Raw genomic sequence first — 26,386 nt, forward strand, 5'->3', positions numbered from 1 at the left:
CTCCGCCCCCTGGGTTCAAGCAATTCTCCTGCCTCAGCCTCCTGAGTAGCAGGGATAACAGATGTGCACTACCATGCTTAGCTACTTTTTGTATTTTTAGTGGAGACAGGGTTTTCCTATGTTGGCCAGACTGGTCTTGAACTCCTGACTTCAGGTGATGCACCCACCTTGGCCTCCCAACATGCTGAGATTACAGGCTGAGCCACTGTGCCCAGCCAGTATTTAGAGGTAATGGGGCATCATATCTACAACTTACTTTTAAGTGGTTCATGAAAAATAATGCAGATATTTATCTGCATATACAGAGAGACAGAGGGAAAGTAAAAGGTTTTTAAAATGTAATTATATTTTATGAAAAAATAGTTATATTATCTATATCTGGGGACAGAAATTATAAATAGAGTTTGGATTTAAGGCTTTGGATGAAATGAGTTTTTTTTTTTTCCCCTATTATTTTTATTGGCAAATGCCCTTGGGGAACATATGCTCCTTTCAAACTCACCAAAGATTAGAAGATATAGTGATATCTTCTTCAGAGGTTGAAGAATCAAGACCTACCCTGTAAAGGAAATGCTATTGTAATTTTAGAAAAGCCATACTTATATAAATAAATACTGAAAATACATTGGTATAGTCTATCTATCTAAGTAAATATTTCTTAAGCTGGGCTTGGGTGAGAAGGAGAGCTATATTCAGAATCTTAAAGTACGTTCCTGTTTTATCTTGAGAGCAGTCAGAAGCCTTTCCTACCATCAAACCTAAGGCACAAAAGAGATATACATCTGATTTTTAAACTTCGAAATAATTATGGGCTACAAAAGAAATATTATTATTTTAATATCTAACGGAGTCATAATTACAATAATGTTAACTATTTAATACCGTGAAATAGTCCTTACAGATTGTGGAGAGTAAACTGAAGCAGACTGGAACACATGAACTTGTTTCTGATATTGTGTCCGATTTTTCTCTTTCTGGGCAATGACTGACATGTAAGTATGAAGGCAGAGCGGTTGAGGGAATGATGACTCACAATCAAATGAAGTGCTTTCCTCTTTGGTTTGTGCAAAACCTATTTAAGTTTCAGATTTTCCTATGTGGGCTCAACAGATGTTCTTTATGGAAAAGATTATTGAGCCCTCACCAGCAATGGGAAATATAGGTCCTTCAACAGCTTTGTGTTCCCCTCTTAAAACAAACATCCAAAAGAAAAAAAAATAATAAAAATTATCCAGTATTAGTGAACTCTTTTTCTTGGGGGACAGGGGAATTCCCACTGTAATGCTACCAGAACACTGTCAATGAAGACCTGACAAATTCCATTCAGAAACCCAGCAACTGGAAAGTCTCATATGAATTAGACTGGACTCGAGTATTTATTTCTGTTCTTTGTATAATTATAAAACCAAATGTATATTTCTGAGCTATTTATCCAAGGAATTAAATGGAAAATAAAATTAAAGGATACTATATCACTGTTGGCCTAATTGCCACATATTTGGTAAGGATCATGCTTCACGAATGCTGTGTTGAGTGCAAAACAATAAATCTACAATTCAATAACTCTGAAGTCCTGGATTCCAAGAAGTCCTAACTTAGAGGAAAGGTCATGAGCTGTATCACTTGGAAGGAGTTGGTTCTTGCTGTCAAAACTACTAAAAAATAAAAATAAAAAAAATAAATTGCATGGTCATGTTTTTTGTTTATCCAGCATTTCTTCTGGGATGCTTCCCTCCCATCCTTATTTCCTAACTTCATATTTCAGGTGGCACCGATTCAGTATCTTCTCATTTCACAGTCTAGGAGTGGAGACATGGCCCAGGTCTGACCAATCGGAATACCCCATCCCTTTGGCCACAGTGATGGATTCAGGTCATGTGACCTCACCAGCCAATTTAAGCACTCCTGAGGCCTTCTGCTGAAATTATGGGGAGAGACAAGCCCCTTTGGCTGAGATAGCCAGCTAGGAGAACCATATATATTACCCAGAGCTACCAGGACCATCTTTGCCACCTGATGCAGAACGACTGTGAGAATGAAGCCACACCAGAGAAAAGCAGAGCCAAGAGGAGAGAGGCTGGGTCCTGTGTGACATGTGTTGAGTGTCAGGCCCTGAGACTTCTAGGTTTCCTGAGCCAATAAATTCCCTTTTGTAGTTTGAGTTAGTATGAGCTGAATTTTTGTCATTTTCTATGTTCCTAATAAACATCATTTCACATACCTTTTGATTCCACAATAAATCTGGAATCACATGAAATAATAAATTCTCTCTTCAAAGGTACAGGGAAAAGTTATTCTTTTAAGTGGCAACTTAACCCCAGCATTCTAGATTATTCTCTGAAGTCATATATGACATGCAGCCTGGCTAGGTCATGAGTCAGGATCAGAATGAGCATAAAGGTCTTGTCATAAGGGATCTACCGGAGTAAAGAAAACCAGTAATACAGACACTGGCAACTTGCTAAAGTGTATTTTAAAGGTCAACATCGATTTGGGGTCTATTGGGTTAAACAAAGTTAAAGAGGTTTCTTTACAGACTTCTCAAAGTCAGATAATAACTAATTATAATTTCATCTCTAGGAGGCTACTAAGTTATACAGTGTTTCCTAACAGCTTGAACATGGATTTCTTTTTATTATGAAAAAAGTGTTCAGAAAACAAACTTTCTGAAACATTTAGCTGGGCACAATCACTCGCACCTGTAGTTCCATCTACTTGGAAGGCTGAGGCGAGAGGATTGCTTGAGCTCAGGAGTTTGAGGCCAGCCTAGGCAAAATAGTGAGACCCCAGTCTGAAAAAAAAAAAAAAAAAAAGAAACATTTGACTATACATGTTCCTAAAAACATAGTTTATTTGTCCTGAGCATTTTACTTGATTGCTCCATTTTCCTTGGCATCTTGCCATTTTTATGGTTTAATCTAAAACCTCCAGGCTCAGGATTATTATATAAATATCTCTCTCACTAGCTTGAAGCTCTAGTCCCTTGTTTCAATTTCCGACTGAACATAGTCAGGATTACCTCAAACTCAGCATATGCACAATGCCTGAACCCTATCTTCTCTCCAACTTTCCTGGTTCCTCCAGTGATCTGCCTTTTTGCCAGACATGCAAACAATGTCTGCCTCCATGTCCCATACTCAGCCAGTCTCCATCAGCTCACACCTGGTCATTACCTCAGCCTCACAGTTTCCCAGCTTCACTTGGGCTTCCTTCCCAGACCACATCACTACCATGCCCACCCTTCTAAACACAACTTTCAGTATTATACTTTTCCTATTCAATGAGCTTCAGCCGCTCCCAGTCCTAGGGAATCTAAAAACCTCCCTGGGTCCACACAATCGTCTCTCCTATTCATGTGACTCCTTACTGTACTACTGCCCAAAAGACTGCTTTAGTCGGGCTTGTCCTATGATATGCTAAAGGATGGGCATGCTTAAGACAGACCAAGGATTGCCTGGAAAGTGAGCTTCCTTTCAACTGCTTTAAAAAAAAGTCTAGTGTCATCAGGACATTAGTGTGCAGAAACTAAACCACACTCCGTCTTCTCAAATCTGCCAGGTTGTGTGTTTCCTGTGGCTCCAGGCTCAGCTCTTTCTCTCACCTCTGCTCTGGGGTCTACTCCACTAGCTCCTTAGCATAGTTGGTGTTGAAATGGATTTGCCCTTTGGACTTTCTGCTTGCATTAAATTGGCTGTGACATTTGTTCACTGTTTCTCTGGGGTCGGTACCCAGGTCATCCTTGAATTTGTGGTGGGCTAAGTCTATTGTAGACTTAGAGGAGATAGGTATAATTCTTCCTCTTATGAAAGAAATACAACATACTCATTCTTACATTTATTCCTGCAGTCATGTTTTCTGGAATACCTGGAATGCCCTTCCCTCTCCTTTTGAACTATTAAAAAAATCAATTTTAAAAGCCCAAACCAAGCTCCACCTCCTTGCCTTATGAATTTCATCTGCATAGACCCCTGTCCTTTGAGTGACTACAGCACAGGCCCAAGTTTCCCAATGTAATATTGGGCTATATATTGTTTTGTACTCCTTGCTGTTGTTTCATGACTATCAGTTTCATCTCCCAGTTATACAGTGTAAGCTCCCTGAGGGTAACAACCATGTTTCATCTCTCAGTATCCCCCTCATCAGGCTTACATTGGTGGGCACAGAGAAGGTACTCCACTAGAACTAGCTGGCTAAATGATTCTCAAGGGACTCTACTATTTATTGTTTGTCCATAACTTCTGTAATTTAATAGATGACAATCTGCCCATGCCATAACAAAATTCTACAGCTTGGATCACAACCATCTCCCTAGGAAATTATGGTTCATTGACCTTCCTGTAACCAGGCCTAGAATAAACACTGTTGTTGGCCAAAGGTGGTGGCTCACACCTGTAATCCTGGAGCTTTTGGAGGCCAAGGCAGAAAGATCAGTTGAGGTCAGGAGTTCAAGACCAGCTTGGACAATATAGTGAGACCTCATCACTACCAAAAAAAAAAAAAAAAAAAAAATTGGCCAGGTGTGGTGGCATGTCCATGTAGTCCCAGATACTCGGAAGGCTGAGGGGAGAGGATTACTTGAGCCCAGGAGAGTTTAGGCTTCAGTGAGCTATGATCGTGCCACTGAACTCCAGCCTGAGTGGCAGAGTAAAATCCTGTCCCCAAAAAGGAATATAAAATAAAAATGAACACTGTAATTATATGAAAACAAAAGGAGAAGATCAAAAGAATTTTTAAGAAATTGGAATTCCAATGATATAGCCATTAGATTGTAGATATGACATCACAGGAAAACTTATACACCAAAAAAAGTACTTAAGATGGCAAATGTGTAATAATGTTTGGACTTATAAATGTCGAATGTTGTTTGGGGTTGCTAGAAGGCTATTCATTAGTGCCGGCTTCTCACTGAGATTGTGCTTAAAAGTTTTCACTTTATTCATATGCAGATAATTACTGAGAAGTCAATTTATTTAAAAATGTCACATGTAAGTCACAGTTATTTCAAGGGTACACAAACATGGCTGAAATAAGATTGATGCTTGACTAGTGAAAGTGAAATCATGAAACAGAGTAGTTTGGAAAAGAAAAGCAACTTTTAAGTGAATGAAATGCTAGCTTCCTCTGGGACAGTCCAGCCAGTCTAATTCACTGCTTTTGTGTCCCAGCCAGGCTTCTGCTCTGCCCTAAGCCTCGAGGGTTTCACACATCCACTCTCAAAATGGTGCACTTTTCTCTCTGGGAGCCAATGCTTTTAGCAGTTTTTGAATGGAAGCAGAGAGCTCAGTTCTTGGGCTATAGATTGCGGAGGAAATACATGGGCTATGCCTGGAAAGTGAGCAGGAATATTACATGGGAAAAGGCCTATTCTCATACCTATATCTTCCTACTAGCAAATCCTGCAGAGCTTCACATGAAACTAGTTCCAGAAAATCATTTTACCCCTTGTTAGGCCTGTGTCTCCCTAAGCATTTGTAAGGAAGTTCAATTAAAATTTAACTATGTCAATGTATGAACAAGAGGGAAAACTTTTATATTATTTTTAAAATCCATATTCCTTAAACTGAGGGTAGAGATCACTGGACAGGAGCAAGGTTTGAAACAATTTCTGAGAAAGTTAATGAGTAACAACATCACCCATCATGACCTTGTATCAATGGAGCTCAGGACTGCGGTTCTTTTTCTACCTCTCCAGTCAGAAGTGTGTAAGAATGTGGCTATGGGTAAGTAAACATACATTTAAGAGCAGATTGCTTCAGTACAAAGAAAGTTAACCTCCCTGTGCACTGGTTCTTAACAGCTCTGTGCCTCAGTTTCCTCATCTGTAAACTGTGGTAATAACAGTACCTATCTTATAGTGATTTTATAATAATTAAATGAGTTAAAAGCCTGTCATTTGTTCTGTACGCTGAGAACAGCATTAGTATATGATCAGCACATGTAAGTATTAGCTATTATTATTATTGTTACTACTATTTTAGGAATTATTCTTCCTTCATTTAAAACTGCTATTAGAATAGTATTAGTTAAAGCAGTGTTCACAAATGGAGTTACTCCCAGGGCGTTAGTCTTTCTTGTTTACCTACTCCTAGGGCCTGTGCTTTTAGGTCTATTAAAATAGAATATCTTACTGATATCTCTATTCAGCTGTTACAGAATTCTGATCTCAGCATAAATATAGATATACTTAAGTAGAAAACAACAACAAAGCTTTTTATTAGAATTCAAAAACATGTTCAAATTGGTGACTTCTGGAAACACTTTCATAAGAGAAGACATCAGAAACTATTACTTGTCCTAGAAATAAGGGACAACCTACCGAACCAAGGTAGTTCTGAAAACTGATAACTAGTTATGGTTAAGCAAGCCTATTAAGTGACCACAGATTTAACATATGCTATTTGTCAAAACGGAATAATGAGGGTTTTCTACTTTTCTCCATGCCACCTTAATGTCTGCTTTTTTTCATGTTCTTTTGCTTTATCATAAATACTTTAAAAAATGATATTGATACAGGAAAAAGTTTGGGCTTTAGCCTTCCCATAATCACACTGCTACATTTTCACTGGTGAATCGAACTGATGATCACCCTTCTTCTTTTTTTTTTGAGACAGAATCTCACTCTGTCACCCAGGCTGGAGTGCAGTGGCATGATCTCGGCTCACTGCAACCTCTGTCTCCCAGGTTCAAGTGAATCTTGTGCCTCAGCCTCCCGAGTAGCTGGAATTACAGATGCATGCCACCATGCCTGGGTAGTTTTTGTACTTTTAGTAGAGATGGGGTTTCTCCATGCTGCCAGGCTGGTCTTGAACTGCTGACCTCAAGTGATTCACCCACCTCTGCCTCCCAAAGTGCTAGGATTACAGGCATGAGCCACAGTGCCTGGCCAGATGATCAACCTTCTTAAATCCCAGAGGCATCACTTTTCCTCTAAATGCTCCACAGTGATTTCACTACATCCTGGAGAAGAAGCAGTATCCCTATGTGGGTCCTGTCTTTCAATGCCTCATTTTTCAAAGAGAGATTGAGGACTCCCAAGAGTCCCATTAGCCCTGGGGAAGGAAAGATTGATAAGATCATCACTACATGGCCTTAAAGTTGCTTAGGGGTGGTGATGGGATACCTAATCAACTCACTTTTCATCACTGAATCACCCTGCTGCAATTGTGCTTATTGTTATCCCTTTCCTGACAGCAGGCTCCCTCTTCTGGAAACCAAGTTCAGATCCTGCTGCCTCGCTCACTAGAACAACATAGAAATTTTGCAACACTTTAACTTATGTTATTTATTCATCAAAAAGGAAAGAGTGTCAGGGATTAAAGAAACGGCATGAGAATCACTGAGAATTTGGTTTTGTTATTAATTAAAGGTCATGTAAAAGGATCCTTCTTCTGCTTGCCACAGAGCTGAAAATTATTTGGCTGCTCAGAAACACTGACTTCTATGGAAATCAACATGATTTGATGGAGTTACACAAAGACAAATGGCAAGATTTTAACTCCACTGGCATTTTCAGATTTTCATAGCGGGAGGTATTCCGGACACTCTGGGTATCTGACTAGGTAGTGAAAGTTGGTAGTGCCGCCTGGGCTGTAGGGCATGGTGGATAAAGAGCACAAATTGTAGAACCACTAACTCTGTCACTTACCAGTTGTGTGCTCTTGGGCAAGTTATGTAACTTCTCTGGGCCTTAGTTTCTCCATCTACAAATAACATACCTGGGAAATGTTCTTACTCCCAAAATGATACCATAGATTGAGACTTTTTTTTTTTTTTTTAATGCTCTGACCAAATTAGCTTTCTTGACCTTAAAAGTTTTAAAGTATTCATTTAAAATTATTTTTAAGAATCAGCTTCACATTCTCCATATAATTACAACAAATGAATGATGACATGGCAGGTGCCATTTACTATTGTATGCTATTATTATTCCTGGGCTTGCACCTATTGTTTAATTTTATTTGCATATTTACAAATCAACAAGGTTTTAAACATGTGCTTGTTTTGCATATGGATGTCCAATTGTCAAAGCACCATTTGTTGACTATCCTTTCTTCATTAAACTGTTTTGGCATCTTTGTTGAAAACTATTGGCAATATGTCTGTGGGTCTAATTTTGAACATTCTATTTTGTTTCACTGATTTAATTTTTTTGTCAACATTGCACTGTCTTGATTATTGTAGTTTTATAGTAAATCTTAAAATTAGGTTGTGTGGTTTCTCCAAATTTATTCTTCTTGTAAAAAAATTGTTTTGATTAATTTAGTTCCTTTGCCTGTCCATACAAATTTTTGAGTTAGCTTATTTATAGCTATCTGCAGAGATTGGATTAAAATTGTGTTAAATCTGTAGGCCAATTTGGAGAGAACTGACATCATTATTATGTTGAGTTTTCTAATCCATGAACTCAGCATATCTCTCCAGTTATTTCTTCTATTAATGTTTTGTAGTATTCAGCATACATATCCTGCACAAATCTTATTGATTTATACCTAAATATTTCATTTTTAGAAGAAGTTGTTTGTAAATGGTATGTATATTTTAAAATTGTGTTAGTTATTATTAGTATACAGAAATATGATTGATTTTTGACTTTGATAAACTCATTTATTTGTTCTAAGAGTAGCTTCTTTTGTTTTTTTGTTTTGTCTTTTTTTAAAATATAGATTCTGTGGGATTTTCTAGGTAGGCAATTCTGTTACCTGTAAATAGGAACAGTTTTATTTCTTCCTTTCCAATCTGCATGCCTTTTATTTATTTTTCTTTTCTTATTGATGTTGAATAGGAATGGTGAGCATGGTTATCTTTCTTTGCCTTATTCCCAATGTTACAGGGAAAGCATTTAGTCTCTTACCATTAAATATGGTGCCAGCTATGGGGATTTTATAGATGTCCTTCATCAGGTTGAGAAAATTTCCTTCTATTTCTAGTTTTCTGAGAGCACTACTTCAATTTCCAAGCTGCCTTGAATCAAAGCCAGAAGATTCTGAAGGAAAAATGAGAAACTCATAGCTGGTTAAATGGTAGTTCAAATTCTATTCTTCCTCAATCCATATGCTATCATTTATTTTTCAGAGACTTTGAATAGTTGCTCATGCATTCTGTCCAGGTTTTATAGCTGCATTCAGTGGGAGAGACAAGGTGTTTGTTCCATTGTATTCAAAACTGGAATCCTTGAGTCATTTTAAAGTCAAAGAAAATTTACCAGCTTACTCAGTTCCATTAAAAAAAAAGTACTGTTCTAAGTTTCAAGGATCCAAAGAGGAGTTAAATTTAATCTCTACTTCTGAGGAATTATTTGATGCCCACCCTCATTCCTCTTTTCCACCTGGTAAATTCCTACTTTTTATTATCTTAAAGAAATTTTTAATTCTTATCAAAGTAATGAGCATACATGGTTTAATAAGCCAAATAGTACTACAAGATGTACAACAAAAACAGCGCCCTTGTGACACAGTCTCCCCGACAAGCAATGAAGAGGTTAAAGGTAACTACTTCAACTCTGCTTGCTGCATCTTCTATTATTTACCTCCACATTTCTAAGTAATATTCTTATGTCTCTTTATTTTTCAGTTTCAGAGATTATCTATTGATTTCCTATATGAAAGGTAAGGACTATTTTACCTTTCCCATCTCAAACACACATCACTCATTTTTCCCCCCTCATTCCCCCAATAAAGTGCTATCATAAACAAATTAATATTGTTTACCTTATCATTACTATACGGTCAGTCCCCAACTTACGATGGTTCAATTTAGCAAGTTTTCTACTTTATGATGTAGAAAAATTGCTAAATTGAACCATCCTTAAGTTGGAGACTGTCTGTATAGTAATGATAAAAGTGCCAAATAGCTCATGTAACTTACTAAATACATTATGTCAAAATGTGACATCTTGACAATCTTGACATAATGTATTCAGTATGTTACTTGAGCTATTCAACACTTTATTATCAAACAGCCTTTTGTGTTTAGATGATTTTGCCCAACTGGGAATTACCTTTGCCTTTTCCCTGGTGAAAGCCACTCTTTCCACCCATGTCTTTTCTCTTTCTTGGTTTACTCCCTTTTTTTTAGTGATAGCACATCATGCAGCAGCTTCTTGAGAAAGAATGTAATGTTTTTGAGATTTGCACATCAATAATGGTTTTAGTTTACTTGATTAATAGCTTGGCTGGATATAAATTCTAGCTGGAAATCATTTTCCCTCTGATTTTCTTTTTGGCTTCCAATGCTGCTTGGAGAAGCCCAGTGCCATTAGGATTTCTACCACTTTTATACAACCTGTTCTTTACTTCTCTCAAAATTAGAAGTTATCAGCCTTATTTCTTTATCCATGGGATTCTAAAATTTCAAGTGGACACATTGTGGTGTGTGTGTGTTCCATTTGTTATACTGTATACCTGGTTCTTTAGTTCACTGAAATTCTTAAACTCTTAGACTACCTTCCTTGAGTCTAAGTAAAACAAGCAGACTTTCACTTTATCTTCTTGTTAGTTGTATGGTTTCCCTCCTGTCCTAATTGGTGCCTTTTGTAAGGGGTAGAGGAGAGCCAGCTGCCTGGATGCATAGGATAGAGGAGAAAATCTGTCTCAATGGCCTGGACAGACTTTCAACTAATCTTCCAAATTTCAGTGCCACCCCACACTACAACCCTTAGAACTACAGAGTATATTCAAGTCCTGTTGCTAACAAAAGCTTAAAATAGGAGGTGAAAAATGCTATGAAAAGCTTAGAAAGACAGGATTCAAATTTGGCTTTTTTTTTTTTTTTTTCTGTTTTCTACTGTTCTCAGGATTCAGTGTAAATGATGTATACTTTGCCGCATGTTTTTTGGTCTTGTTCTAATTTGTCTTTTAAATAAGGCTAAACACTATAATCCTCTGCTGACAATTGTCCTATCATTGATTTCCTGCTTTTCTTCAAGCTGACAGGTTTAGGCAAATACCGTTTTTACAATTCCTTTTTTGGGTCTGACAAAATTTTTTCCAAACAGGATTATAAACAAAGCTTACATTTTAACACTAGAATAGATGATGAATTATGTAACTCATTGGATCATAATTTAATATTAGATATTTGAGTAATACTGTTTCATTTAAATTTGGCTTTGTCTCCATAAAGCATTGAAGAATTCTGTAGCCCAATATTAAATTCTAAGTTTCTATTTTTTTTATTGGTTATTAAATACTTACTCTGTACCAGGGATTACTGTATTTCATTCTTACAACAACTTTGTTAAGCTTCATTTATTTTTATATTATGATTAGAAAGTGAGGCTTTGAACGAATAAGTAATTTGCCAGAGATCACCCACAAAGTTGAATCAGGATTTTAATCTAGGTTTGAAAACTATCAACTTTTTTGGTTTTGTTTTGTTTTGTTTTTGAGACAGAGGAGTCTCACTCTGTTGCCCAGGCTGGAGTACAGTGGCACAATCTCGGCTTACCACAAACTCCGCCTCCTGGGTTCAAGTGATTCTCCTGCCTCAGACTACTAAGTAGCTGGGACTACAGGCATATGCCACCATGCCTGGCTAATTTTTGTATTTTTTAGTAGTAATGGGGTTTCACCATATTGGACAGGCTGGTCTCGAACTCCTGACCTTGTGATCTGCCCGCCTCGGCCTCCCAGAGTGCTGGAATTACAAATGTGAGCTTCTGCGCCCGCCTGAAAAACTATACATTTCATACTCTTAAACAATAAGTTATACTGCTTATGAATAAAATCATAAATATAATAGCAAGAAAGTTTTATTTCTATAGCAATTGTGATGCTATGATTATATTTAAGTGTATACCCAATGAGCTCAGAACCATAACAGTTGTAGAGTCACTGACTGTCAACCTATTAATTGCATTTGATCTTCAAATTTATAGCAAGTATATTGCAGAATTAATTTGTTTTCTTTATACTTTAAATAAATATTGCTAAAGTTACCTCTTTACTTGCTGATCATATTGCTAAACAATATGCACTAGTGATATGGTAACATAACTACCGTACAAACTATCTTGAGAGAAGGAGGTTGAAATAGTCTTGCTGATGATTTGAAAAGGAATTTTTTAAGGTTAGACTTTTTCTAAGGAGAGGGAGCAAGATAAGATTTCTATTTTAAATATTAGTTTAACATTTTATAATTTTCATAATTTATAGGGATATCAGTCTTATTGGATATGCATAAAAGGTTAATGAACCCTCATAGCCTCCCTAAAATCATAAACTTGTTTATTTGCTTGCCTTAGTGAGGTGACTGTTGATTTAATTGTATTTGGCAATTACTGATAATGTTGTGATCCAATAGAAGCTTTTCTTTTAGAAGAATGTAAAAATCAGCTTCCAATTTCTCTCTAAAATACGATCTGTATAAGAAAGGAGGCCCATATGCATGAACCCAGGAGTGCTACCCTACTCCAGGACAGGTTTTTCTCCAATTCTTTACTCAAACCAAATTTCTCGTTCAAGAAGAGTGTCGCCAATCTGTGACTGAGCTAACATGATACTATATCTTATCTGTGTCCTCTGTATCTCTCTCCCTTTTCTCTCAACACTCTCTATCCCTGTCAACATCTTATTGCCTCATTTCTGAAAGCCTTGCTGTTAAGTAACTGCCATTAGCAGTTAGCAAGTGGCACAAGACAACTAAACTATACCAGCCTATGAGAGATAATTGCTAAATATTTAGGAAATTTTCAAGTTGATTGTGAACCTTTGGTAGGTTGAAATCATGGCTGGAGTGTTTGCACCATAGAAATTGGCAAACATTAGTAACAACCCCTCAGTCTTCATGAGAACTGGTTTACTAGCATGCCAATGGGTATTACATTGCTCAGGGTATCTTGCATTTTCACTAGGTAGTCCTGAAAATCTCAAAGATTCAAAATGAATTTCCATGGCTGGGACTTCTCTAATAGGAATAAACAATGAAAAAATCATTAGAGGCATTGACCAAGTGTTACCACGTGGGCAAACAGCTGGGTCATCCTGCTAAAAGCTGTTTCTACTGACACATGACGAGGAGATATGGATGGTGGGAAACTATAAAAGTTCAGAAAAGCATTGCCTTTCTGGGCCAAGAAGGATCCCCAAACACATATGTACATATAACAATCCTACAAAATACGGATTGTTCTATAATAATGATCTGAATGAGCTGAATCAGACTATTTTTTCAGAGTTATTGATCAAAGCAAAGAATGATATATGAGTAAACTATGCTCATTAAAAAGAGTAAAGGATTTCATAATCCCACAGAGGATCTGAAGATAACCTAGCCTGTTTTACTAATAGAGAGCCAATTTAATAACCCAGTGGTTTCTAAAACTGAAAATGTAACTTAAAATCCTACTGAGATATTCAAAAATCAAAACTGCTGGAGAAGAGGTTAAAGAAATGGCCAAATGTAGTTACCTAAGTACGTCAAACTGCATTTATTCATAGTCCTAGAACATTCTCTTTACAAGGGGAATAGACTAATGGCGCTTAATATAAATTAGTTATCTTTTCCATGTATTTCTTCCTATGTCTCACTCCTTCTTATTTTCAAATGTTGATTGTGTGCCTACTGTGTACCAGGCACTATCTTAACGATGAAAAAGTTCCATCTCACACTGTGTTTCAGAAGACTGCATCCATTGTTAAAGAATATAGTTAAGGAAGTACTATTCAAAGGCCACAGAGAAATTCTACCAGCAATACACAGAAGATTTACTTTGTGATTTGTTTATTTTAATTAGAAAATAACATTTGAAAGCTATAAAATTTTAAGTCTTTTGTTCTCACAAAAATAATCACAAAGAGAAGATTATTTGATTTCTGAGGAAAACTGTGGTGTAGCTTTAACAGCTTTCTTGGAAGAAATACAAATAAAACTAAGTATGAATAATAAACTTTAAATATAGCCAGAAGAATTCTGATTTGTAATTAACTCATGTTTCTGAAAATATGAAATCTAAAAGTAATAAATATGGATTCTTAATAATGAGCTCTTAAAACTACATTTATAGTAATCCTTTGAGTTTGTTGTTATGGTTATTTATTATAGGAAAAACAGATGTTCCTATCAAAGCATGTGAAATTAATGAACACATTTTATATGCAGGGCTCAAAAATACTCTCTTGCAAGCTGTATTCATTAAATAAAAACACCAATGAATTCATTAAATGAAAATAAAAACTCAAATCAACAATGGCAAAGCTAATAACTCCAGAAGGCTGAAATGTAGCAAAGACAGAGTAGTGATAATGCATGTAACTATTAATGTACTGTTTATCTAAATATGGACAGTTCCTTTGCTACCATGGAGAGGACTCAGGAAGCATGGGGATCTTGTGTGGTGGACGGCATGGCAGGTTATTTGCCCAGCTTTCACTGCTGACTTAAAGGAGTCTATCTTACTCAACAGGAACCATACAAGACAAGTGTATAAGCCTTTCATGCCAGCAGGCCTGTTAATTTCCGTCATGTAAAAGTAAGTCCATCTGGCCACTAGGTGGAGATCAGGTTACTCTGTCAATGATGGGGAGTAAGCAGGGTATGGAGAACCTATTCTCTTTTTTCAATACTTCTATGAAAGACATTTTCCAAGCTCTGTAGGAACAGATCTATGCTGAATAAAGAGTACATAAATGAAGAATAGCTTGAAAGATCAAACAGAAAGGGAACTGTAAAAGACAAATATTTTCTTGTTATTACTGTTGCCCCTGGAATGACTTTTATTTAGGTTTGGTTGTGTAAACTACTTGCAAGTAATAAGATGAGCTGATCTAAATAAGAGCAATTAAATAAGGTGTCTCATTATTTACCAAGAAGGGAAGAGGAGAGATATGACAAAAAATTAAAACGACAGACTATTAAGACAATTAGTCTTGTCTGTTTAAACATAAGAATGCATACTCATGTTTGAGTATGTTTAAGTGTACATTTTTAATATCAACCAAAATGGATCAACGGAACTTAGAGATTAAAGGAGAATGTTAGATAACATCTATTCTAATTTTCCAAATGAAACTATCAATCTGAATTATATAACTTTATTACTAAATATGTCTTGTCTCTATAATAGCTGAGCTTTATTTTATTTTTTTAGAGACAAGTTCTTGTTTCGTTGCTCAGGCTGAGGTGCAGTGGCTAAATCTCTGCTCCTGCAACCTTTGCCTCCCGAGTTCAGGCAATTCTTGTGCCTTAGCCTCCAGAGTAGCTGGGTTTACAGGCATGTGCCACCATGCCTGGCTTATAGTTGAACTTTAAACTGGAGACATAAAGTTACACATTCCCTGAAAAATGTTTGGTTTAGGAAAAGTTCAGATATTTGCACTGTGTAATGTACCTGAATATTTTGATTATTCTTGAGATTTTAGATACCATAATTCTGTTCATTTGTAATTTGATAACTATATATATTCATTCAATACATATTTATTCAGTTACATAAAAAACAGATAATTTGTGATGGTTTAAAAGAAAAATTCCATTTGTTATCAAATAGTTTCAACAACTTCAATAGTACATTTTAGTATATAGGAGTATATAAACAAACATATTAATTGCTTATTGCACCAATCATTGTGCTACAAGCTAGGACTACAAAGATGTATAATATAGCCAGAGAAGTAACTGGACGAGAAGACCTACATGATCAGAAAACAAATACAAACTCATTTTTGTAGCAGTCAAGAACAATTATCAAATGATCAGTAAAAGTCCTTTGTAAAGTTCTATCGTGAAAAATAAACTTAATCTTGACGATAAGGAAAACATGACCTTTGATCTCTATCACATATAAAATATAGAAATTCAAACATAATAGTATTTACTATTAGGCACCAATGACTGTAATAAGAACAAGAGCTTAATTCAAAAAGAGAAGAAACTAATGTTTAGAATAATAAATGAAACAGGCCATAATTAATTGGTTTTCTAAATATTGTTATGAGTAGTGACCAACATTCAGTCTGTTGCTGCAATCAATCCATGGCACTTACTTAATGACATGTTTATTTTAGAATTGTATATTTGTTTTAGCTTAATTAAATTAATATATTTATACCCCTCCAAAAACATTTGAGTTCTACTTTGGTTTGAGATTTTCAAAATGTTCCTACAAGCTTTTAAGGATCTAAGAGAATTATTAGTCATTCACAAATACATTTATTTCTGTTTAAGAAAAATCACAAAACTAATCACATAAAATAGGAATTATTAATCAGGTATTAATGAAATAGTTCATAGAAATTTCTTATCTTGCTAATCAGCTCTTTGCAGAACAACCTGGCTGGTAGGAACCTACTTTTCTTTTTGTTGGATAAGAAAGAAATGTAAACAGGTGAAGTTCTGTTCTGAAGATTAAAATAAATAAATCCTTTTTATTATATGTTTTAGTATATACGGGTATATAGCCGTCCTCATTCTTCAAATTAGTTCCAGATAGCAACTAGATTGATTAGATGATGATAGTCATTTCTAGAGTTGTCAGGTTTCTTTTCACTTTGGTGGCCTGTTCCCATATTTTTCTCCAGTGCAGGGCTGGGTCTACTTATTGCTTATTGCTAACTACTAAATTTGCATTACCTGGAAATAAGGAAGCTGGTAAAAAAACATTCTATTGGATATGTATTTTTGCTCACCTTCTCTAGTTTAGAGGTTCTGGCCTTGTAATAATCTGCTGTTTCTGTTTCCTAGGTATCACGTAGAGATGCTGACATTAAAGGTGATAAAAGTAAGAACAGATGCAAAGGTGCTGCTGGAAACTGGTTAGTGCTTAAGGTTAAAAAATAAAAGCTGATGATTGTATTCATATGTTGTGATGTCAGTAACCTGCACATTTAAGCACTGACAGAAAAAAGGGTACATTTTCACTTTTTCATCAATTTAGATAGAGAAATTTGTCTTTGTCTTTTTATTTTGAATCTGAAAGTTCTTTTAGTTCTTTAAGCAAGTATTTTTGAGTCACTGGCCCAGAAGTTTTCATGACTGTGCATCTGGACCTAAATTTCTATTTGAATGTACACATCTAAGAGATAAGGTGAATTCAAGTGGTACCTGCATATATCTGTCATCTTGTCCAATCATGTTTCTCCATTCCACGAGTGATCGCTGCAGACGTTCAAGTCCAGTTTCCCAAAGTCTGATGTGACCTCCCATATCAACAGTAACAACACCACTTTTGTCCCACTCAGCTAGCAGTACATCTGTGTCTGAAATGGTAGACAGCCACGTGGTATATGGCGAGAGAGATTCTGATCTGGAAAAAGGAATCCAAACTGAAGCTAAGAGACCATTTAAAAAAAAGCAGGAAGGATGACACTTCACATTGTAATGTTTTTTACTGTTGAAAAAGTATGCTCACACTTTTTTTTTACTCATTCTTTTATATCTGCTCTTACCTATGTCACCACATGAGAAGGTTATGAGGAGCAAAGTTCATAAACAAACATGCCCAGGGCTTGTAAACAACATGAGGCAGGACAATCATGAATATAAAAAAAACCAAAAAACCAGAAAGACTATTTCTATTTTAAGAAAGAAATTTTCATAATTGATCACAGTATATAACCTATTGGTAGTCCACGTAACAAAGCTGGTTTAAACTGATTTAGGTTCTCTAAACTTTCTATAAAGAATCTGCTATGGACTAAATGCTTTTGTCTCCTGAAATTTATATATTGAAGCCCTAACCCCCAATATGATAGTCTTAGGAGTTGGGTACTTTGGCAGGTAATTAGGTGTAGATGAAATCATGAGGGTAGAGCCCCTATTATAGAATGGGATTAGGTCCCTGATGAGAAGAGACCAGAAAACTTACACTTGTGTCTGGTCTCTCTCTGTCTCCTTTTCCCCCATTCATGTTAGGCTATAGCAAGAAGTTAGCCCTCCATAAGATAGCCTTCACCAGGAACTGAATTGGTTGGCACCTTTATTTTGACTTTCCCAACCTCCAGACTGAAAATAAATATTTGTCACTTAAGCTACCCACTCTATGGTATTCTGCTCTAACAGCCTGATCTAAGATAGAACTCTAATAATGAGTACATTAAAAGACAAGATATCAACAGAACTATCTGTAAGGAGCAAAAAACACACAGTAATTTACTGGTTCTCTGCATTTTCCTGTATTTGTGGACCCCAGGCGACACTAGCTTCCACTGCTAGGAAGAAAGGAACTCTACACCAATTCATGCCTCACACACCTGGAGTACTGGACTCACTCTTAGAAATCTAATGTCAGTGCTGAAACCAATGTCGTGTTCGTGCATTTCAACTGCATTTGTATTTGATATTTTGCCTTTTCTGACTTAGAAAGTTACACGAATCTATAACAAGAAATGTACAGATTTCTTAAATATTTCACACATATTTCCTTTATTATATATTTCTGACATTTGCATTTGTGTGTATACATATATATATGTATATATAGTAATTTGTAGGAATGCAAATATGTCTATAAGTGTCAACTGCATATTTACTTTATCTGAATATAGTTCTTATTATACAAAAGTGATATAGATTATAAATTCCAATCATTAGTTTTGGCTCTCAAAATGCATCTGATATTTTCCATATGAAATAAATAGTCTAAAGAGATGGTCTGATAAGAAGAATATAATAAACTATCATTGTAGATTTGGGAAAACACAAAACCATTATATATTAGGTAAATTCTTATAATACACTAAAGAATAAATCAAGACTAATTTGAACTTTTTTCAGTTTGCTTTAGTTGATACTAAACAGAGAGTGACAAGGGCAGCCACTCCTGGACACAGAAGTCTTACGAAATGTTCATATGAGGAGAACAACAGTGGGACAGGACCATGTGTTTCAGTACTACTTTACAGGACTTCCAGAAGGGATCAAAGAAGGTAACAGTTGATACAATACATGGTACTCTTATCGAAAAATATTTGCTGCAGGAAACAACTTTGTAATTACAGATGATGGAGTAAGGAGCTATTCAAGAAAAATAAAATTTATCCATTTGTAACTATGATGTTTGAAATCTGCCAAGAACACTCAAGCTGTATGATTCTATTGAGCACTGTACCTGCTAGTTGTCACTATTTTAACTCTTCATGGCAAAACTTTACGTTTACAGGCAATTTGTTTAATTTATTTAAAAAAATTACTAAAGAAATCACATATTTACTATAATTTGTACACTAGGTCTAGAATCTTTCTTAACTTTAAAAATGTTTTCCTTATAAATAATAACAAAGTTTTAAATGAACACAAAGAATTATAGTAAAGTTTAAATTTATACACAGTCACATATGAAAGCTAGGCAGTATTGTTTTACAAATACAAGTAATATAAAACTTTGAAGAAAAATATGTGAAGGCAAAAGTGATGCATTCATTTTGGCCCTAAAGTTACATACAATTTTATTGTATTTTCTATTATTTGAAATTAGCTACCAAATGGAAAATTCCTGATATCTAGCAGAATGCTAAATCTAAGCAACTAGCAAAAAAACTGAAGTCCAGATGGGTTGTTCCCTTGGATTTTATATATATGCCAAAAAAAGCAGTAGTTAATCTCAAGAGAAATTCAGGACATACTGACAATGAAGCAGACTCTGAATCACATGACACTTGAAATGTGACAAGTCCAAATGGAGATGTGCTTTAAGTGTAAAATACACACTGCATTTCAGAGACTTAGGGAAAAAAAAAGGAATGTAAAATATTTCATTAAAAATTTTATGTGGACTACATGTCAAAATAATAATATTTTGGATATATTGAGTTAAATAAAAGATATTACTAAAATTAATTTCACCTTAAAATTTTTTAAATGTGTCTACCAAGAAATATATAATTACATATATGGCTTTTATTATATTTCTGTTGGACAGTGCAGCTCTAAATGAATGAATTATGGTGGCCAGCTGGCTCTGGACTGTGCACACAGCTGCTCTTCCAGATGTTCTTTCCATGGCAGGTATAACATGTGATTCATACAGAAAGTAAAAGAAAAAAACACTGAAATAAAAAGCTAGTGAGAGAAATGAATATAAATATTGGAAAAAATTAATAATGCTTTAGATACATTAAAAAAGATGTTATTTGCTTTTGTTACTTGAATTAATAGTATATTTTAATGAGCATACAATTAAAATCGAACATGCAATTTCCTCAAATGATTAAAAGCCATTTTCCATTAAACCAACACATTAGCATGTTCCAAGAAGTCATACTTATATATGTTGAAAGAAGTAAATCTATTCCTTTGAATAATGATTTTGTTTTCATATTTTTTGAATCTGGTTAAAGGGTCCTAAGAAATGAAGCTGTGTTTTTGAGTTATATGTACCATCATGCTAAGCTACTTTCTTCTGGCGGTTGGAGGAGTGGAAAGAAAGGAAGCTTGGTGACATTTTGGAAGAGTGACAGGTTCTGGTATCCCTGGTCTTCCTCTGCAGGCCCGCCAGGCTACTCTGCTAGAGCTTCTAATCAAGGCTTCAACCACTGTGTTGTGAGGGCTCAGTGGCAATGTGAGGGAGTACATGAGAGGAAGGGATGTGATTGCAATCTAGAACAAAACAGAGTAGAAAGATTAGAGGAAGAAGGTTTTGGTCTGGAGAGCAAAGAAAGGAAAAAAGAGGAACCTAGGCTAAGTAGACCAAAGCAGGTGCAAGCTTAGGTTGGAAGAGGGAAGTAAGGAATGGATGCACCCAGAAAGGGATGGGCTCCAGGTGACGACGCCTGTGTTTTTCAAGGGAAGAGATCATGCTTCATTGTTTCTGTTTTTATATCCTGAGTCTACTTAAATGCTTTGCTTCCACTGTGGGACAATAATGAAGGAGGTAAACAGTAATGAGTCCTATTCTAAAGCTTTGGGATCTTTTAACTATTGTACAGATTTCCTGCAGATGCATAATAACATATGTAAAAACAATATTAAAGAAATCGATTTAAATTCTTTTGATATTTTGAACACATTTACTTCAGAAAATAAACATATAAAGTTAAGAAGTATTAAAATTTTTGTAATACTGAAAATGCTATTTCAGATACAGAAAAACTTAGAACAGATCAAAGAAAAGAGAACAAAGACTTGCAGGCTGTTTGACTTATACCTATGTAACATTTGAATATTTTTACAAAATGAAAATAAAAATGCCAGGAAAACATGCAGAATAACAGCAAGATAGAAACCAACTGTAACTGGAAAAAAAAGAGCTTGCTATTAAAAGAAGCAAAAAGCACACACATTTATTCTTGGTACTTAGCAAGAATTTACTCATTTTTTATGACATACTAAGCTAAGAACAAAGGTGAAATGGATTACCTGGGAATAGGGATATATCGGAGTTTCTTTGATTGAAGATCAGTGACTTCTATATAACCAGATGTTTGTGGAGGAGTAACATCTAAGAACAAGTCATGACATGAGCCAAGTATTAAATTGCTGCAAGATACCAAAATGCTGCTAAAAGTAGAATTAAGTTATCAGTAGCCTAGGGTGGAACTCTGGGATCTACTTGACAAAGTATTGGTCAACACTCATGGATAGACTCTGAGAATTATGCTTCTCTCAGGGAAGAATATTGGGCTGTGATTCTTTACTGTCAGAAAATAATCTGTTTTTTTTCATTGTCTTTGATAGCTTCCCAAGATGAGTCAATGTTTTAGCACTTACTGTGTTTTTGAAAATATTTCATCATCTGAACTCTGCCTTTCCTTCTTAGCAAGAAACAACAATGCAGTAAAATGTGGTGGAATCGGCACACTCTTTAATTAGACTAACCTGGTAGAAAGTCCTGGTCCTGTCTGAGCTGTGTTATGTTGGTCAAGCTGAGGCCTGCTTTCTTCACTTGTAAAATGGGGATAACAACTCCATTGTAAGATGGGGATAACAACCTCAAATGACAACAGCATCTGAGCATCATAAGCATTATCTTGAGGAGAAGATGAAATTAGTGAATGCAAAGCACCTATAGGGGTTGCTCATCACACAGTATCTGTCATTATTAGTGCCCTGCAAGGCAGGGAAAGGTGAAGGCAGTGGGGTGAGGTCTCTTGAGTTTGGATCATAATCCCAAAAGACACAATCCTGAATGCCATTATCTTGATTGTTGACATCCCAGAAGATCGATAAAAATTCCTAAAGTCTAAAATCCTAAAAATCACAATCACGGTATAGTTGTATTATGTTACAATGAGCTATTACTTTGTTACTGTCTTTGTTTGAAAATTAAGTATGATTTAAGGAGATGTGTATAGGTGCCAAGTTGACAAAGGGTATATCCGTGGACTTAATTTTAGGTGCCAATTGGACTGATTACAGAATACCTAGAAACCTGGTAAAGCATTATTTTGGTTGTATCTGTAATCTGGAAAAGAGATTAGTATGTGAGTCTGAGGGAACCAGGTAGGGAAGACTTGCCCTCAATATGGGTGGACATCATTCAATCAGCCAAGAGCTTAGAGGGAACAAATACAGAAGGTGAGTTGGTCTCTCTCCAAGAGCTGGGCCAGACTTTTCTTCAATTGCTAAACATAGTAATATGCATGTATGACTTTTCCCTTTTTGACCAATTGCTTTATAAATATGGTTCATGTGCTCATAACTATTATACTCATGTGATGTCATTAGTATACCTGAGTGTTTACACTTGCAAAAAATGTATGTTATTATTGCCTATTTTATTGTGCAAAGTGGTCTGTGAAGTGTTCTGGTGTTTTGCTTGTTTGGAGATGGAGTCTTGTTCTGTTGCCCAGGCTGGAGTGCAGTGGCACAATCTTGGCTCATTGCAACCTCCACCTCCTGGGTTCAAGCGATTCTCATGCCTCAGCCTCCTCAATTGCTGGGACTACAGGCATGCACCATCAAGCCTGGTTAATGTTTGTGTTTTTAGTAGAGATGGGGTTTCACCATGTTGGCCAGGCTGGTCTCAAACTCCTGACCTCAAGTGATCTCCCCAACTCAGCCTCCCAAAGTGCTGGGATTACAAGCATGAGCCACCACCCCTAGCCTGTTTGCTGTTTTTATGTTTCTCAAATAACCCCCCTTTTAAAAATGTAAATAAATATCTTTTAAATAATTTTAAAATTATTTTTTTCCAGAATTATATTCTCAAGATTTTGATCTTTTGGGATTGTGTCAGACTTTTAGACTTTAGGCATATTTATTTTTCTTTTGGGATTTCAGTATCTGGGGCTATAGCATGGGAATTATGTCTTTTGGGATTATGATCAGCTCTCAGGATTCTGGATAGAGAAGAATATGAAAAGTTGGGGAAGGAGAAGATAAAGAGATAAGGGAACCAAAGCCCTCAACTAATTCTGTAAATGTTACACTCATGTGATGTCATTCGTATAGCTCAGTGTTGGCTTTCCAGCAAATTCCTGGGCTTTACCGATTGCTATTTCATAGCGCTTAGTAACCATCATCCTCAAAATCATTAGCTGCCACCATGGTGTGTCAGAAACCCTGCTTAGTCTTTACAGAGAGTGCTTTCGATACTGACAACAACAAAGACTAATAATTCCTGTCTGAAAGATGAGGAAACTGAGGCTTACAGAGGTAATATAACATGACTTAACTTGGGGTGACAACAGCTGGAGAGTGATGGAGATGGCTTTCAAACCCAGGCCTTTTTAGCACTAAAATCTATGCTATGGCCACCACTCCACACAACTTCTACTTGAGCTAGCCCTAGGGCAATAGCTATTTATAAAATCATCCCATTTTACAAAATCTTGGCCACTAAGTTCTCTTAAAAAAAAAATCCTTTATACAAAACCCACGCTTTTTAAGATTTTGTCTATCTGTTTCTCTGTCTAGTCTTTGATGACAATTTCTGATTAGAATGATATATCCATCCATCCATCCATCCATCCATCCATCCATCTTTTACTACAATTTCTGGTTGGAATGAAGTATCCAGGATGTCCACATTGAATTTATCAAGTGTAGTTTACAAAAGACAAGAAATGTAACATTTTTGTTTCATGCATGCAGTTGAAGCTTTTTAAATAGGCCAGCTGAAAAACTCAACATATCTCTTATTTATTTAACAAATGTGTTTGAGTTTATTTTGTGCCAGACATCATACGAAGCAGTGGGGATATACAAAAGAAAGAGATGTGGTCTCTGACTTTGAGGTGCTCACAGTAAAATGAGAAAAGTTCCTCTTTATTAAACCACTGTGGCCTCTGGGGACTTGGAAAGGATTCCAGAGTGGGAATCACAGCCATGAGGCCAGATATGAGCTGCAGAGCTAGGCAATGGATTGTCCCAAGAGACAAACAGCTCAGCAGAAAGAAAAGGTGATGTCCAAGGAGAGGAATGGGTAAGAAAATAGAGTTACTATAGCAATTTGACCACCCAGCTGGATTAGCTGTCTCCAAGTGGCCATTTGTACAAAATGAATATGCTTACCGTAAGTCACACACAGTCTGCATTGGAAATTCTGCCTTGTGATAGGTCAGTCTTAAATGAGGTTTTGCACCATATATTGTTTTTGACAATTCCTGCTGCTTGAACCTAGCTGAAGTAGGTTGAATTATTTATGGTCCAGGGCTCTTTGTTAAGAGTGACTAGTTATTGAAGCTGTAGAGATGAGCAGAGCTGCCTTGCTAACTAACTTACATTTTGGCTTGCCATTTAGAGGCACTTTTAAAAATAAGGAATAATATTAAGTTGAGCTACTGCCATCTGCACTTTTAGATTGCCTGTGAGAGCAAAGTAAGCCAACTTATTTCAAAATATCTTTTTTTCCTCACATCTTCCTTTTCTTTTACTTTGCTAATTAATTCCATGGTAAGAAAATGCAGTAATGACTGTGTCTACTCTTTCAAGAAGAAGAATGCAAGAATTTTACTCCTGGTATTAAAAGCTATGTTCATATGTCAGAGAAGGATACCTGTGGCTACAAAGCACTTCAGGGAAATATTAAAGGTGGTGGTAGTGGTGGTAGTAGCAATAAACACTTTAAATATAATAAAAATGGATGTTTACTGATTTGAAAATAAGTCAGTTCAGACGAAAAGAATATTTACAAAAAGATTCTTGACTGAATGAAGGAAGTGAAAACTATGGCCATGTTTCCCTCCAAACTTAGCCAAGTCCTCATCCATCCATTTTAAATGTTTTAACACTGGAGTGAGGATGGAGGCTCAGTAAATTTCCATTACAGTTATAATCCAGGTGGATTTCAAAGATAGGTATAAACTGTATTTAGGGATTAGTTCACTAACCATTAAAGGGAAGTCACTGCAGCAGTGTTTATCACATAGTTCCCATGAATAGTGGGGACAGTTTACATGCACAGTGCCAAGGTTAGAAGAAGGTATTAAAAACTGTCAGGCAAAACAACCACGACAATTTTCAGAGGGAAGGTGAAATGCCATTAAAAACTCACTCCTTCTAGAAATGTAATTTGATGTATACCTGTTAATCACTGGGTTTAATACACTTCTGTGTTCACAAACAAAGAGAGTGATGTGTACCCCCAAACAGTGCTGATACCAAATCTTTGATTTCACTCAAAGTTCAAAAAAAAAAAAAACTGTACTGCTTTCAATCAAGAAACATTATTTCATATTTAAAGAGCTGAGACCTGTGGTTTAAAAAAAGCTAACATTTAGCTAGAAGAAAAATAGTTGGAAGAAAGCAATAAATCTCTCCCCATCTGCATTAAATAAAAGCTACCTCATTATTGTGAAAGCCACCAGGAGAGTAGTCTTTACAGTTGATTTCTTTATAAAAGGCTGATATACATTAGTTCCAGACTAATTAGATGGTTGGATTTGATTTACTTTACAAAATTATTCTAGCTTGAATTTTCATCAGAGATCTACACGCACACAGAAAGGCTTAAAGAAAAATACAGAGAGCCCCTGCTTTACCCCTTGTGCCCCCTCCACCCGTTTCCTGCCCCAGAGAGACACTTTCAACTTTTAAAGCTATTTCTGTGGTATTCACCTTCATCTTTATGGCGCCCTCTTGATTTTTTAGCTTCAGGCATTATTTCTTGCCTTCTTCCCAAGCAAGAAGAGAGTTTAACTCTTTTTCATTCCCCTATCCCCTACTCCCTATTTTTTCATCCCCCAAACATTCATATGATAATTTTGTTTGGATTAATATCCAGTGCTTATATTATTATAATTATGTAAATGCTAATCACAGCTTTGCTATGTCTTATATTATCATTACTTTTTCCTGTATAACTTTTTGCTTTTACTGGAGTTAATAAGCAACATGTTGTGTTTGCTTAGTTTTATTTAGCACAAATTTATTCCCAAGGTTCCCTAATTGTTAGAATCTCTAAATATGTTCAAATATATTGGGTTTACTAATTTCACTTTCTAAGAGACATCTCTCCTGAAATTTCATCTGTTCTAACCTTAGGCCTGTGCATGGCTATCACCCTGGGATCTTC

The 26,386-nt window shown here is 35.9% G+C and overlaps 1 protein-coding gene across 5 annotated transcripts in view; it reads right to left on the bottom strand.

Annotated features, from left to right (window-relative positions):
• Nucleotides 1–26,386, bottom strand: part of VWA8 (von Willebrand factor A domain containing 8) — a 386,591-nt gene that overhangs the window by 78,713 nt on the left and 281,492 nt on the right. For all 5 annotated transcript variants that reach the window (XM_037729667.1, XM_017503777.2, XM_017503778.2 and 2 more), the window contains 2 exons: nt 21,289–21,370; nt 17,038–17,239 (listed from right to left, as the gene is read on the bottom strand). In XM_037729667.1, the coding sequence (XP_037585595.1) occupies nt 17,038–17,239; nt 21,289–21,370 (284 nt within the window). The remainder of the gene's footprint in view (nt 1–17,037; nt 17,240–21,288; nt 21,371–26,386) is intronic.

Source organism: Cebus imitator, unplaced genomic scaffold, assembly GCF_001604975.1.
Source record: "Cebus imitator isolate Cc_AM_T3 unplaced genomic scaffold, Cebus_imitator-1.0 Scaffold314, whole genome shotgun sequence".
Classification (NCBI taxonomy): domain Eukaryota; kingdom Metazoa; phylum Chordata; class Mammalia; order Primates; family Cebidae; genus Cebus; species Cebus imitator.